Source organism: Hemicordylus capensis, chromosome 6 (genome assembly GCF_027244095.1).
Source record: "Hemicordylus capensis ecotype Gifberg chromosome 6, rHemCap1.1.pri, whole genome shotgun sequence".
In the NCBI taxonomy this organism is placed as follows: domain Eukaryota; kingdom Metazoa; phylum Chordata; class Lepidosauria; order Squamata; family Cordylidae; genus Hemicordylus; species Hemicordylus capensis.
In genome coordinates, this window is record NC_069662.1 from 73,881,868 (window position 1) to 73,897,774 (window position 15,907).

A 15,907-nucleotide genomic window follows, 5' to 3' on the forward strand; every position below is an offset into this window, starting at 1 on the left:
TTCCCTGCTGCCCTGTTTGTCCCGTTATCCAGATGTGACCGGAAGTAGTGAGCGTACCAATGTGCACAGGCACGCTCACTACTTCCGGTCATATTGGGATAATGGGGCAAACAGGACAGCAGGGAGGTATGCTGCTGCCCCGAAGGACTTTTAGAAACCCAAGTGCCGGCGGGGGAAATGCAGTGCTCCTCCATTGTGTTCCCCCCACTGGTGCTTGATTTTTCAAAAGTCCTTCAGGACAGACATGGGTAAGTGTACCCTCCTCCGCCCTTAAAGTCAGACACCCCCCCCCACCGTCAAACCGGCCCCTGTTGGTTCTGTGTACATCCCTACTATGGGAGGAGAATGGGAGAATTGGAATGGGAGACTTGTGTGAACACTGTAAGATATTCCTCTTCAAGGGATGGGCAGGGCCACCAAGAGGAGTGGGGAGCCAGTACAAATTACCAGGGCCCGATGGTCTGGAAGGGGGCTCAGCTAGGGTTGCCAAAAATTGGGTGGGGCCCAAAATTTATTTCACTGGGGCCCGAACCAGCTCTCGGTGGCCTTGGGGATGGGGCTGCTCTGGGAAGAGCATCTGCATGCTTTCAAGCAGAAGGTTCCAAGTTCCCTCCCTGGCATCTCCAAGATAGGGCTGAGAGACTCTTGCCTGCAACCTTGGAGAAGCTGCCACCAGTCTGTGTATACAATACTGAGCTACATGAGCAATAGTCTGTCTCGGTATAAGGCAGCTTCCTATGTTCCACAGCTGGATTGCTGCTGGGTGCAAGGGACGCTTGCCACCCTTCCATTTCCCCCTGCAAATTGGTTGCTGCTTGGTGTGAGGGCTGGTTTGATCTGAGCCATAGGTTCTTCTCATTAGCTGAAAATAAGGGACAATGGCATCCTGTAAGGGACAGACAATTTTGGGCTGAAATAAGAGGCTGTTGGTAACCCTGTGCAAGGGCCACCTGTCACCCCACTCGACCATGTCCTGCAGCTAGGTTATTATTATTATTATTATTATTTCTTGTTTACACAGTCAGACAGGTGTTATTGACTGGTTTGTTTTATCCAGACATTGAGTCCTTCCCAAGGACCTGGGATGGCTGAATTTTATTGTCAATTGTTATAGATATCGTCGCAGAATATAGGCTGTTCTTCTTCTTATTATTATTTATTTGATTTATATACCGCCCTTCCAAAATGGCTCAGGTTGACACTGTTGCACCCTCTACTGGGCAGCTGCTAGGTGCAAGGGCCATCCGCTATTGCTCTGCCTTCACTGAGGTCCGGCACCTGGGTTGCTATAGAAAGGGAAGGGACAGAGACAGAAGAAATGAGAGAAAGGTGCGTAGCTCTGTCCCCCTTTCCACTCCTGCCCCTTCTATTCCTTATTCTCCTCTTTTGCACAGAGTGAGGTAGGGTTACCAGCAGTTGTTTATTAGCAGGGACACCCCATATTTCAGCCCCAAATTGTCTGTCCCTCCCTTACCATTTGTCTCGTATTTTCTGTGAATGGGAAGAACCTATGGCTCAGATCAAATCAGTTATTTTTACTAATAACTAAACAATTAAAGAGGCCCAACAACTCCTTTCCCTTCTCCCACTCTACCAGAGTACCCTGTGGTTCTGGTCAGCTGCAGGGTTAGGGTTACCATCTGTCCCATCCCCTATTGAGGACATTAACAAAAACATTAACAACACCCTCAATGACTGGCTGCCTCAGCATCATCCAGGTATAAGGATCAGGAAAACCATGCAAGCCACGACTACTGTACGATACTGCTCATGTGTGGATCCTATTTTTACTGGCTAACAATGCTTCTCTTTCTAATCTAGAACACAAAGTTATATCACGCACCGAATTTGGCTAACCATGGCTGGTTCAATAAACAGAGCAGAAGCAAATCTAAGTTGCAACTTATACTGTAGTTTAAGTTGAAAATGGTGAAAATATACGCAGCACTCAGGCTCCAATTACTCCCGCATACTGCCGCCTCGTGTCCCTTATTCGGGCAATGGAAAGTTGGCAACCCAAGAGTGAGGGGACGATGGAGACTGAGTTACAGAACAGAGGAAGCAGTAATGGTGGCTGTCTGAAAAGCTCAGCGGATGCCCCTGCTTACTGTCTCCTGCTTCTTCCAAATGTGAGGCGAGGGCACTGGGATGAGGCAGGGGCATGACTCTTTGGGCCCAATGGTAACAATGCCAAGGGCGGCATTATTCCCCTTTGGGGAGAAGTAAGTGGGGGAAAGGACAGCGACTAAGGGGATATATGGCCGAAGAAGACATCATGCAGGGGCGAGAAGCGGGGCTGAGGGCGAGGGGTGGATGCATGTTTCCCCGCCGCCGAGGCCTTCTTCGCGAAGGAAGAGCTGAACTTGGGGAAGTTCGCCTCTTTCTTGCCCGAGCGCCCTCCTTCCCCCGCCCCCCCCCCCGCAGCCAGCCTCTCTCCCTCCCGCTATCCTTCCTCCGTCCGGAGCAGCGAGTGAGCGAGGAGGGCGGTGCTCCTGGGGTCCCTCAGCCAATGGCGAGCCGCCGGGGTGGCTGGAGGGTTGCAAGCGCCGGGGACCGGACCATGGCGACGCGGACTGTCCCTCTGCAGCGGGGGACCGGCGAGACCCGGATGGCCCTGGTAACGGTCCCCGCGCTGCTCCTGCTGCTGCCGGGCGTGGTGGGTGAGTAACAGCCGGGCACCGCCGGGCAACCGAGGAGTAAGTGCTGCCGTGGGCGACCCCTCGTTCTGCATCGCTTCAGCCGACCCGCGATGCGGGGGGGGGGCTCTCTGCTCCGCGCGCGAGCTGAGCCCCTCGAGGGGGAGCAGCGGGCGGCAAGGGAGCGCGTGCGCAGGAAAGGCGGAGGGAAATTAGCTGGTGTCTTTTGTGTTACGTTCTTAACAACTTCAGTCTGTAAACTTGTCACCCCGGTGTGGAGAGGACGCGCTAAGGATTCGCCGGCGAGTTCTCTCTGTGTGTGCTTTTGAAAGTCCGCTGTAACGTAGGGAGGTCGAAATCGCGTAGTAAATCTATGCCACCATTAAAACAGGGCAGGGCAGCGAAGTACTATGAGTCTGAACAAAGAGGAATTTAAGCAACAACAAAAGATCTCCCGACTGTTTCCCCAAAGCCTGTAGCCATGTGCAGAGTTGTTATTAAGGAAGTAAAGCCCTATTGAAAATCTGTGGAATTTACTTCTGAGTAAACACGGAGAGGCTTCGGTTATGCTCCTAAGAAGGCTGGTCTGGAAGCCAGCCCCCTGCAATCGCTGGAAATCACTTCCAAGTAAACATAGTGAGCCACTGCAGACATAGATATGAGTAGGAAAATCTGGTCTCAGCTGTTAAAATATTTGTGGTGGGAGTTCTTTTTGGTCAACACAGTCCGTAAGTAGTTGCAGGAGGTCAGATTAGAAATAGATCTTTAATTGTAGCTAGTGTCACTTGCTTCTGAGCAAACATGTTTAGGGGCAAATTATTTGCATCTTCTGTGCTAATTGTGTGAATGTATTTGATTTTGAAGAAGATGGGTGACATCGGGTATGTTGCTAGTAGACCTCACATCGTTTAGGGTTTTAAATTTAGAATACTTTTGAATTGGAGAAAACAATGTTGAAGTCATCATTGAACTTAAATGTTGTTGTTACCTTTTGTGCTGTAACCTTCCCTGTTCCCCTGCCCCTTATCTGACACAGATGATTGTGAAAAATGTATTTGTAGTTTGAACTGTCTGAAACAGTTCGCATTTTCTTGCAATTCTTTGATGTCACAATATCCCTTGTTGATTGTTTTTGAAATGTCCATGGAACTCCCATTTTTTAGAATTAGAACACACACACTGTAAACAAACTGAACACCAGAAATCCAGTAGGAGTATATCTATGGTTAAATCCCCTTTAGATTTCTATCAGAGTTTAATAACTGCTCTGTACACAAGATAGCACACTTCTGCTGTCTGAAAAGTGCTACCTTTATTTTTTATTTTTTTTGTTCTATATAATTGACTAATATGGCATATCACAAGTACTTTTGCTCTGTATATGAGTGTGTGCAGAGGCAGTACACCTCTGAAAATGTAGATTCTAGGGACAAATAGGGGAACACCATCAGTTGCTTGTGAGCTTCCAAAGCCGTTTTGACAAGGCAATTCTTGTGTTCTCTGTAAAGCCTGTAAAACACTGGTAAACTCTTTTGTTTAATTTTACTTAGCACTGATAATTTCAAAACATATAAACCATTTTATAGCACAGACTAAAGCACACTCAAACCCACTGAATGCAATGCATCATTGCAGTGCATGATTGGGGGGTGGGGGTTAAGACTCAACATTTGTTAATTGTGTAGAAGATGGATTGCCATTTTCAATACAACACAAATTTTTCTGAAGTCATAAATTGTTCACAACTGTGCTATCATCTCAAAATACAGCATGTGTATGTATTTATTTATAAAGCTGAGACCCCCTTTCACTATCAGCTACAAGTTAGTTACAATATAAAATATACAGTTATAAAGGAGCAATAAAAACCAATATAAAACAATGTATCATTTAAAAATAGAAGAGAAAAATTTCAGTTACAATGCCCAGTGAAGCCCCAATGAAGCCTCAGAAGGCCCAGATAAAAAGCACAATTCAACTCTCAGTGGAGGGTTGTAACCCCATCCAGATGTTTAAATAATAAACTGTGCTCGCGGTTACAACACTGAAAGTGGATAGGAAGTCCCACCCACCCCCCTCTCTAGTCACTCACGGTTACAATGGTGCTTGTTAGTATGAAAAGGGAAATGCTGCAACTGTGCTGATCAGCAGCAGGCATGACTTGTCCCCTTAGCTAAGCAGGGCCATCCTGGTTGTATATGAATGGAAGACTAGATGTGTGAGCACTGTAAGATATTCCCCTTCGGGGATGGAGCCGTTCTGGGAAGAGCAGAAGTTTCCAAGTTCCCTCCGTGGCTTCTCCAAGATAGGGCTAAGAGAGATTCTTGCCTGCAACCTTGGAGAAGCTGCTGCCGGTCTGTGGAGACAGTACTGAGCTAGATGGACTAATGGTCTGACCCGGTATTTGGCAGCTTCCTATGTTCCTAGAGATGAGAGAGAATGCTTCATAGAAGCCACTAACTCTCAAGCAAGATAGCTGTCCTGTGCCCTCTACACAGGGCACATGCATTACACTACATTTCATGGCTGAGATCCTGACACAGACACTAAACTACAACTTTCTCTGTTCAAAGAGCCCCTGGTGGCGCAGTGGTAAAACTGCTGCCCTGTAACCAGAAGGTTACAAGTTCGATCCTGACCAGGGGCTCAAGGTTGACTCAGCCTTCCATCCTTCCGAGGTCAGTAAAATGAGTACCCAGAATGTTGGGGGCAATATGCTAAATCATTGTAAACCGCTTAGAGAGCTCCGGCTATAAAGCGGTATATAAATGTAAGTGCTATTGCTATACTATTGCTATAATACAATATTCTTGTGCAAGGCTATCTGTCCCTATCATGTTACTACAACCCTGCAGGACTCCATAAAGCAAAGGCCAAGAGATTGAGCAGAAGTCTCCCAATACCAACTTCTGAACCCAACTCTTGAGGTAGAACTGGAGCCAGTCCAGAACTGAACCACTCAGCCCCAGTATCATAAGATGGCCCAGAAGGATACAGTGGTTGATAGTATTGAATGCTGCTGAGAGGTCCAGAGGAACTAAAAGGGACACACTCCCATTATCCATTTCCACCCGGACAACCAAGGCTGCTGCAATCCCAAACCCAGTCTGCAAGCCAGACTGAAATTAGATAAGATAAGCTACATCATCCAAGACTCTTTTTAGTTGAGACATCACCATGAACTCTATAACCTTTTGAGGAGATCTGGTCTTGGGGTAGCAAGCATGACTTGTCCCCTTAGCTAAGCAGGGTCTACCCTGGTTGCGTTTGAATGGGAGACCACATGTGAGCACAGCAAGATATTCCTCTTAGGGATTGGAGCTGCTCTGGGAAGAGCATATAGGTTCCAAGTTCCCACCCTGGCATCTCCAAGATAGGGTTGAGAGAGATTCCTGCCTGCAACCTTGGAGAAACCACTGCCAGTCTATGTAGACAATACTGAGCTAGATGGGCCAATGGTCTGACTCAGTATATGGCAGCTTCCTATGTAACCTTGTTCAAGATGGAAAGATTAGAAACTGACCTGTAATTGTCAAGACTGGAAGGGTCAAGGGAGGACTTCTGCAGTATGATCTTACCATGACTTCTTTGAGGAGAGTTGGCATCTTTCCCTCCCACAGTGATGCATTAATAAGCCTCACCAGCCATTTGGCCATCCCACCTTTGGCAGCATTAATTACCCAAAATGGGCAAGATAGGCTGCTTTTGCACTATCAGGGGTCCTGTCCACATCCTTAGGCACCACCAACTGGAACATATCCAGCACAGTAGATTCAGACAGTTCCTGAGGCAAGTCACTTGGAACTACAATGAGTCCAAATCAGAGTGGATCTGAGTGACTTTATCTGCAATGTGACATTCAAACAGGTTACAGCAGACAACAGTTGCCTTGGACATTGAAGAAGCTCCTCCTCTTTCTCTCAGGGTGGGGGTTGTAAGTATTAATGATTTTGCCACCTGATATGGCTCTCTTGTTCTACATGGAGCAGATGCAAAGATGGTGAAGTACGCTTTCTGTGCTGCCATCACTACCATGGCACCCTAAAATTAGCTCTAGTTTGTGTTCAATTGTACTCACTTTGAGTTTTCCTCCAACGTTGTTTTTGCTGATGTCTGAGTTACTTCATCAACCTAAGCTCCAAGGTAAGCCAAGGAGCTGACTGAACTTTGCCTAGCTGGAGAGGGCTCTTTGGAACAACAGTGGAACAACAGTGTCAACAAATCAGTGGGTTTAAGCATGCCTAACCTTTTGTTGGATTTCACATCAGGGCTGGGAATTTGTTTGCTTAGGTAAAATATGCTAGTTTTTTAAGAAAGTCCACAAAAAGTTACTAGTCCACAAAAATGTATTATGTCTGCCCACAACTGCTGTTGTTTTATGGCTTAAAAGGGTGAGGGAAACCTTCCACCCACCCACCCCATTTGATTTCCTGGAGGCAGGGATGACCCGAGACATTGCTGTGCCCAAGGCAAGGCATAAAATGCTGCCTTGCCCCACAACTCTGGTGAAGGCCACCCAGAAAATGGACTTTTGCAAGCTTTGAATGTGGTGCGGGGGTTGTGGGAGAAGGTTGCCGCCAGCAGATGGAGGAGTGAGTAAAAGACTGTTTGGAAGCCGGTAATATTTCTTCTGAAAGTTCCTCAAATGCTTTCCTTTTAGGAACTATGTTGGGAATAATGCTGTTAGGCTGCTTAAGTATACAGATGTGAGTGCCTTTGTGACATCAGCAGCCAGCCGAGGAATCCCCTATCTCCTTTTTTATATACCTATTTGCATGTTACCTCTCCATTACCAAAGTTTAATAGAATGGTAGAGTTGGAAGAAATCTTAGAGGTCAGCCCAGTTCTAGCTCAGTGCAGTCATGTTAAGCACACCAGTTAATATACAGATGCTGTGCTTATTCAAAGTGTCACCTAGATGCTTTAAGGGCTCTGGGCAAGGGACTGTTGCCTTGTGTAGCAGGATTAGAAAGACATCATAACCTTGGCCTTTGTCTAAGATCCTGTTCTTATGATCACTGTTTGTGTTGTGTGTCTCCTGTGTGTGCTACAGCAGTTGCATTTCAGAAGCATGCAGAACTGAGCGAAGAAATAAGGGGAGGGGGGAATCTGCACAGAAAATTACTGATTTACAGAAAATCAGGGTGGGCAGTAAATACCACACCAACTTGACAGGCTGAATTAAATAAATGTATTAGGATATAGAAATTTACTAAAGATTTAGGGCAACTTTTATTTATTATATAACTACAGAGAAAGATGCAGTTGTTGTGTATGGTGAAGTGACTGAATATTCAGTGGTCACATGAATATTCAGTGGTTAAAAAAAACCTGCTGGTTTAAGACCAGACTTAAAGCTTTTTATTATTAGTATTTTAAATAAATAATAATTATGTCCTGCCCCTCCAGTACAATACTGCTTGGGGTGGCTCACAATAGTAAAACAGTAAAAGTAATATATAACACAATAATACAGTAAAACAAACAAAACACAATGTAGAATAATAACAATTAAAATTAAATTAATTTTAATTAAAATTAAAATTAAACAATTAAAACAAACCCAATTAAAATTAAAAACTCACCAGGCTGTAATAAAACACATTAAAAAGCCTCTCTGAACAAGTAGATTTTCAGATATTTTTAAAACCCTAAGAGAGGGAGCATGGTGGTTCTTTGGGGGTTTTAGTTGAGGGGGGAAATGACTTGTTCGGGGCCCATGATTTAGATTGTATAAATTACTCACAATGTGAAGAAAATGGGTGGACAGAGAGATGCTTTTCTCCCTTTTTCATGATTCTGGAAATCATAGCTATCTCAATATGGCTCAAGCTCCACAAAGCTAGGAAATTGGAACCTAAGGTTGATGTCTTAACAGACATGCCCCATGCTCAGTACTGATGTTGTGCAATGTCACAAATTGTGCTTGCTTACAACTTGCCCTTTGTGCATTTTCACTTTTTCTTGGTCTTTGAGGCTCAAAACAAGATGGGGAGGATAGAGTGCCTGGCACCACCAAAGATGCCCCATGTTGTGCTGGTTCTTATGAAGCATTTGAGTCTTACTGCAGAAGTTCTCAAACTTGTGTTGCCACATGTTGCTGGGCTACAACTGATCCCCAGCCATTGTGACTTGGGATAATGGGTGTTGTAGTCCAACAACATCTGGCAGCCCAAGTTGCCCTGCCTTACTGTGTTCTGTACTGCCTTACTGTAGTCTGTATTCTGTACTGTAACCCATTAAATTACATTCCCAAATCCAGAGTAAGTAGCTTGAATTCTTAGGACTGGGCAATGAAGTCAGTCCCTGGAATGCCAGGGCAAGCCTCCCTGCCTGGGGTGCCATGTGACTCCTTTCAACTGCTAGAGCAGTGTCCTCCTTCTCCTTGGGTGCTCTGTGTGCCAGCTGAGGCTTTAAAAACAGAACTGGATGGGAATAGAGCCTATAGAAGAGACTTGTGACTCTAGCACCTTCTATAGTCTATGGGACCATCTTCTATGTTTTTAGCATCTTCCAAGTCTGTAGTCTCTGACAGAAGAGAGGCAAGCCATTGAAAGAGAAACATCTGATAACTTTTCTCCCTAAGCTTGAGACAAGCTTGTTGACCCCACCCTGCAAGCCAATGCGGTAAATGACAAACAGTCATGGGTCAACTCACAAGATAATTCCTCCAGCAATATAGATGCTTCATAAGGCAGTACAGGATCAAAACAACATGGGACATCTTTGCTGGAGCCAGGTACTCCGTCCTCCCCATCTTGATTTGGGCCTCAAAGATCAAGGAGAAAATGGGTGCATAGAGAGCAAGCTGCAAGCGAGTACAATTTGTGACATTGCATATCATCATTACTGATCACATGGCACATCTGTTAAGGCATTAACCTTAGATTCCAATTTCCTGGCTTTGTGAAGCTTAACTCAAATAGACTTAACTCACCTTAAGTGGCACAGCGGGGAAATGCTTGACTAACAAGCAGAAGGTTGTTGGTTTGACAACTCATACTGCACGGGAGGAGGCAGTGGTAAACCCCTCCTGTATTCTACAAAAGAAAACCACAGGGCTTGATGGCACACTTTACTTTTACCTGGTCTTAATACGACATGTGTTTTTTTTACCGTTGGATTTCCGTGGTTCGTGAAAAGAAAATTTATACTTTTGTTCCCCTGTGTATGCCTGCATCTGTGTGTACCTGTGCTTGTGTGCAGAAGGGCTTTTATTTTTCTCTGTGTCTGCTTGTGTTTTATGCATATTTTTGTGTGGCATATGTCTGTGCGGAGTCCGTTGTGTGTTTGTGTGGTGTGCATATGTATGCACGATCACTGACCTATGGAGTTTTCCCACTGTAAAAACAAAGACCCAACCCCCTCTAGGGTCTAGAAGGCAGGAGAGAGAAATTAGCAAGTTGGGAACTGTGAGATAAGCTGAGTTTTGTAAACAGGCAGTAAGTAGGCTAAATTTCGCTGAGATTACCAAAGTGCTTTAAAAAATAAAATAGGTGTAATTAAAGTGGCCCACTCCCATTGAAGTCACTGGGACCCTCTTACTGCAGAAGTCAAGTGCCGATTTCCTGTCAGCATCCTGACACTGGGGAATGAGCAAGTGAGAGAAGTATGAGGGAGTCACTCTCTGCCTGACAGATTTAATGAGGATAGGAGAGGGAAAGGAAAGGTTGCAGCGAGCAGTCTTGCTTTGAAATACGTCCCTCACACTGCTCTAACGCTTCCCCCGCCTGATCCATGTCTCTCCGCCCCCACCCCCGCTTTCCCTGAGAGTTCACATTCCATAACTAATGGAATGGGCATAGCACTTGCAATAGAACCAGCAAGCTGTTTCCCACTGCCAGTCTCAGAATACTGGGGAACTTTGACTTTCATTGTCAAACCAGACATGCTCTGTATGACTTTGTCAGCATTTGCTAGCCATAGAATTTAATGGGGCAGGAAAACCTTAATAAACTTTGAATTGTTGCTCCAAACTTCATCAAACCATTGCTTTTCTAGACAAGCCTGAACAGATTGCACTTTGATCAAAATTTGAAATAAATCTATGATATGCCTGGATCAAATTTGAGAAAAACAGGGTCAGTGTGTCAATTGTCAGCACTTTAAAAACTTATATTGCCACTATAGCTGTGGCAATTTTTATCAAATCTCCTTGAAATTAGGCATACAGGTGAAACTCGGAAAATTAGAATATCGTGCAAAAGTCCATTAATTTCAGTAATGCAAATTAAAAAGTGAAACTGATATATGAGACAGACGCATTACATGCAAAGTGAGATAATTCAAGCCTTAATTTGTTATAATTGTGATGATCATGGCGTACAGCTCATGAAAACCCCAAATCCACAATCCCAGAAAATTAGAATATTACATGGAACCAAGAAGACAAGGATTGTAGAATAGAACAATATCGGACCTCTGAAAAGTATAAGCATGAATATGTATTCAGTACTTGGTTTGGGCCCCTTTTGCAGCAATTACTGCCTCAATGCGGCGTGGCATGGATGCTATCAGCCTGTGGCACTGATGAGGTATTATGGAAGACCAGGATGGTTCATTAGCGGCCTTTAGCTCTTCTGCATTGTTTGGTCTCATGTCTCTCATCCTTCTCTCGGCAATGCCCCATAGATTCTCTATGGGGTCAGGTCAGGCGAGTTTGCTGGCCAATCAAGCACAGTACACTGTATACTTTTCAGAGGTCCGATATTGTTCTATTCTACAATCCTTGTCTTCTTGGTTCCATGTAATATTCTAATTTTCTGGGATTGTGGATTTGGGGTTTTCATGAGCTGTACGCCATGATCATCACAATTATAACAAATTAAGGCTTGACTTATCTCGCTTTGCATGTAATGCGTCTGTCTCATATCAGTTTCACCTTTTAATTTGCATTACTGAAATTAATGGACTTTTGCACGATATTCTAATTTTCCGAGTTTCACCTGTATTTGTAAACCTCATCACGCAGGTCATGCACACCAAGTTTCAAGTTATTAGCTCAGCTTATATCATATTTATAAGCAATAGAATTTTGAAGCTTATAATGGCTATTTATTTATTTATTTATGTATGTATGTATTTGCTACTTGCCTTAACCAAAAGGGCACTCCCATCACTGTTCCCTCTAACAGGGATTCCCAGATGTTGTTCACTACACCTCCCAGCATCCCCAGCTGTAGTGGCATTTGGGGATTCTGGGAGTTGTAATCAACATAATCAACAACATCTGGGAATCCCAGTTGGAGGGAAAACTGACTCCCATACCCCTTTAATACACAAGATAAGTTTGGAAGATTAGTTGTGGGTCATAGAGTTGGAATGGAGGAAGAGGACCAAGGATGTTAGAAAGTGGATGGAGAAGCTAGAGAGGGATTGGGGTAGTCAATACATCACCACTGTGAAACATATTCACAGGCTGCAGATAGCAGTGGAAGGGGGGAAACAAACAAATTCTGCTTATTATGCAAGAACTCGCTCATTCCAAGGCAATATCCCCATAAACATTCCTATGGCATATCACTAGTCCCATGCTAACTGAGCAGTTTTACTAGTCCACTGCTAACAGAGCAAAGAAGTACCCTTTTAAAGTGGTGATTCTCTTTATTTAACAGGGGGAGAGTAACTGGCCCTATCCACCCCCAGCACTACATCCCTCCAATGGCTGTTGCTGGTGCCTATCATGTTTCTTTTTAGACTGTGAACCCTTTGGGGCAGGGAACCATCTAATTAATTAATTAAATTATTTCTCTATGTAAAAGTTCCCTATGTGAACATTTTGTTGAAAAGCGGCATATAAATATTCATGCTAGTAGTAACATGTTGGTACTGTATCTCACAAGTAAGATAGAATTTGATACTTAAAAGATACAATTTCAATTGGCTAAAGTTTTAGCAAGAATATTTAATTTGGATTGAAATATTTTCTGCTGCTTTCTTTGCGGGACCAAAAGTAATTTGGGTAAAACTAGTCAGCATACTTTTGATGGCGAACAGAGTGTAGACCTGACAGAAAAGCTTCTGATACCTCGGTATTATGTTAAGGACAGCTCTAGTCTTTTCTACAAACTTTTGAAACTCAATAGGAGGTAATCCTATCTTATAATATGGGATCTCTTGTTGATCCTGTGGAAATCCAGTTGTATTCAGTCACTTCACAATAGAATTTCATGCACGTGCTTGTACATGTGATCCAAAACATATGATCCCCTTTCTACTTTATCTCAGTATTATCTCTGACATGATGTATTTGATCAGAAAATCAAACTTATTATATGACCATGTATTGTGACTTTGTTGGGGGTTTGTTGGTGAGAATGTATGCATACCAAATGTGTATGTATAAATGTGTATGTGTATGTGTGTATGTGGTTAACCAAATGTGTATTTTTAAATTTGGTTAAATTTTAACCAAGTGTGTGTGTGTGTGTGTGTGTGTGTGTGTGTGTGTGTGTATGTATGTGTATAACAGAACAAGATCTTCTCACCCGATTGGAAGGTGGGTTAGAATGACAGGTCCAATCCCACCTTTCTTGTTCAGAACGATGTACCAAGACACAGGAGCTTTATTGGCCTGGTCACCTTTCCCCCCATTGACAATAAGCAACCAGGGGCCAAAGCCTTAAAACTGGATGTTTTCTTTTTGGTGAGTCTGAGTGTGCTGTTCTTGGAGCCTGTTGAAAGCAAGAATGCTTCTGTCATTATGGCGCCAAAGGGATTGAAAACCTCATAACAAGCCTCTATTCTGCTCTCATCCCCATTGTGTTAAGGCAATATTATTAACTCTTTGCTCTTTCTAATATTAAAATGTAGTTTAAGGAGAAACTAAAAATTGATTTGGACTGAGGTAATCTTTATGTTTGCTCTGCTAGCAAAATAATTTAGACCAGATCAAAGTGGAAAAACTGCCAGAACCATCAGCAATCCTTTTGACTTGCAAAACATCAGTTCATGCAGCTGCTCTTATCTACAAGCAAAGGCCTCCTAAAGAGAACCTAGAGAGTTTAGAAAATTTTGACTAATATCAGAATCTCTAGTTTTGTGGCTTTGAGGAGCGGATGGAGGAAAACCAAGCAATTATGCCTGCCCACAAATTAGAGAAGTGTTTAAAGGGGGAATGCCATGAAGTCGTGAAGACTGAATGAGCCTATTAGCTTCATGCGCTTTGAGCAAAGCCAACAAAGAGATTGTTCTCATGCACAGCCAAGAGCAGGCCAAGGCAGCCAAGCCCAGTCTTGTCTGCTTGTGAAAACCGCCGGGAGCCACACAGCTCCTGGTGGTGGCATGATGGCAAACACTCTTAGGGAGCCTGCCGCTTCACTAGGGCTAAGGGCACAAGGGCGCCCTTAACTGGTGTGTTGGTGTCACGCAGTGCCTACACAGGAGCAGGCTTTCAACCAGCGTCAGGGAGATCCCCAGGACTCCCCACAGTGCACTGCACACTCAGGTGGTGCATTGTGGGAGTTCCAGGAGCCAGGATGGCGCATCCCAACCCCCGCACCTCCATGCTGCTGCTGGGAAACAGTGGACCATCTGGAAACAGTAGACCTTCCCATCTGGAAACAATGGATTGGATCGTCTGTGGGGAAGGTGAGCTTCTGTTACTTTGCCTGCCACCAAGCCAGGGGCGTAAAGAGGCTGGAGTGGGCCCAGAGACAAAATTTTAAAATGGGCCCCTCGCTGATACACACACACTCATTTCACATGTGACTTGCCTTTGGGGGGCCCCTCGAGGCGTGGGGGCCCCCAGGCAGCCGCCTCCCCTTGCCTAATGGTAGTTACGCCTCTGATTCCAAGCCCTTCTCACTGATCATGAGAAAGAGCTCAAAGTCTCTAGAAACACCATAGTTAATTCTTGACAGGGTTAATAAATGAGCAAGATAGAGCTGTTCAGTTATATATAGGAAGATCAAGAACCAGATTTTTCAGGATCTCTATCCAGAGACCTTCAAAAAGGCAGGATGCTAAAACCCATCACTGATTTCCTTTGGAACATAGATCTTGTTAAAATACTTGGTGCCCTCTCCAAAATGCTGACATGAAGATTCAGTGGATTTGACTACTTTGGATAAAGAGGATGATGCACTTTCAGTGACATCTGATAATTGTGGCACAGTGGGGAAATGACTTGATTAGCAAGCCAGAGGTTGCCGGTTTGAGTCCCCGCTGGTATGTTTCACAGATTATGGGAAACACCTATATTGGGCAGCAGCGATATAGGAAGATGCTGAAAAGCATCATCTCATCCTGCACGGGAGATGGCTGTGATAAACCCCTCCTGTATTCTACCAAAGACAACAGTTCTGAAACTTCATTTAGTTCAAAATGTGGCAGCCAGATTGGTCTGTGGCAGCCAGATTGGTCTCTTGGGCAACCTGGAGAGACCATATTATGCCTGTCTTGAAACAGTTGCACTGGCTGCTGATATGTTTCTGGGCAAAATACAAAGTGCTGATTATTACCTTTAAAGCCCTGAGTGGTTTAGGTCTAGGTTACCTTAGAGAGTGCCTTCTTTTGCATGATCCCTACCTCACATTAAGGTAATCTGAAGAGGTCCGTCTCCAGTAACCACCAGTAAGTCTGGTGGCGACTCAAGAGGCGGGCCTTCTCTTTTGCTGCTCCTGGACTGAGGAATGTGCTCCCTGCAGAAATCCCTAATTTGAGTTCTTGACTGGCTTTCAGAAGAGCCCTCAAAAGCCCTGTTTGGCCTAGCCTTCCAGGGTTTTTAAATTGTTGTAAATGGTTTTAATGTTGTAAACTGGTTTTTCAGGGTTTTTAAATTGTTCTGATGGTTTAATTGTTGTTTTTATGGTGTTTTATAATTTTTGTTTTAACTGTTAATTGATTTTAATTGTTTTAAATGTTTTTAATTGTAAACCACCCTGAGCCATTTTGGAAGGGCTTTGAAATTGATTGAATGAATGAATAAATAAACAAGTAAATAAAACCACTGGGCTCTGTGGTTGCCAGGAGTCGACACTGACTCAACTATACACTTTACCTTTTTACTGCATTTCAGTGTTCACAGTTCAGTTTTTTTACAATTTCTTTATTGCCTGCCAAATGTATTCTTTCTTAGTGCTTGAATTGAAGCACTGAGGGAGAATATAGCCTACTTAGCTACTGTTTTTAGAAAGTTACAGGGGGGCATGATATAAATAAAACTTATGGAAGTTGGGAGGTGGAGTTTTCAGATTCAGTAGAGCGGGTAGTCTTTGATCTTATTCTCCATGTTTTAAGCCTTGATACCTACCTGTAGCCACGGCAGTTTC

At 44.1% G+C, this 15,907-nt stretch overlaps 1 protein-coding gene across 5 annotated transcripts in view; it reads left to right on the plus strand.

The window, feature by feature from the left end:
- The first annotated feature begins 2,519 nt into the window (after window positions 1–2,519).
- RECK (reversion inducing cysteine rich protein with kazal motifs) overlaps window positions 2,520–15,907 on the plus strand; it is a 95,586-nt gene continuing 82,198 nt past the window's right edge. For 4 of the 5 annotated variants that reach the window (XM_053263467.1, XM_053263462.1, XM_053263464.1 and 1 more), the window contains exon 1: window positions 2,520–2,660. In XM_053263467.1, coding sequence (XP_053119442.1) covers window positions 2,561–2,660 — 100 coding nt within the window. In that variant the 5' untranslated portion in view covers window positions 2,520–2,560. Of the gene's footprint in view, window positions 2,661–14,196; window positions 14,226–15,907 lie in introns of those variants that run through there. The other variant, XM_053263463.1, reaches the window with a different exon arrangement.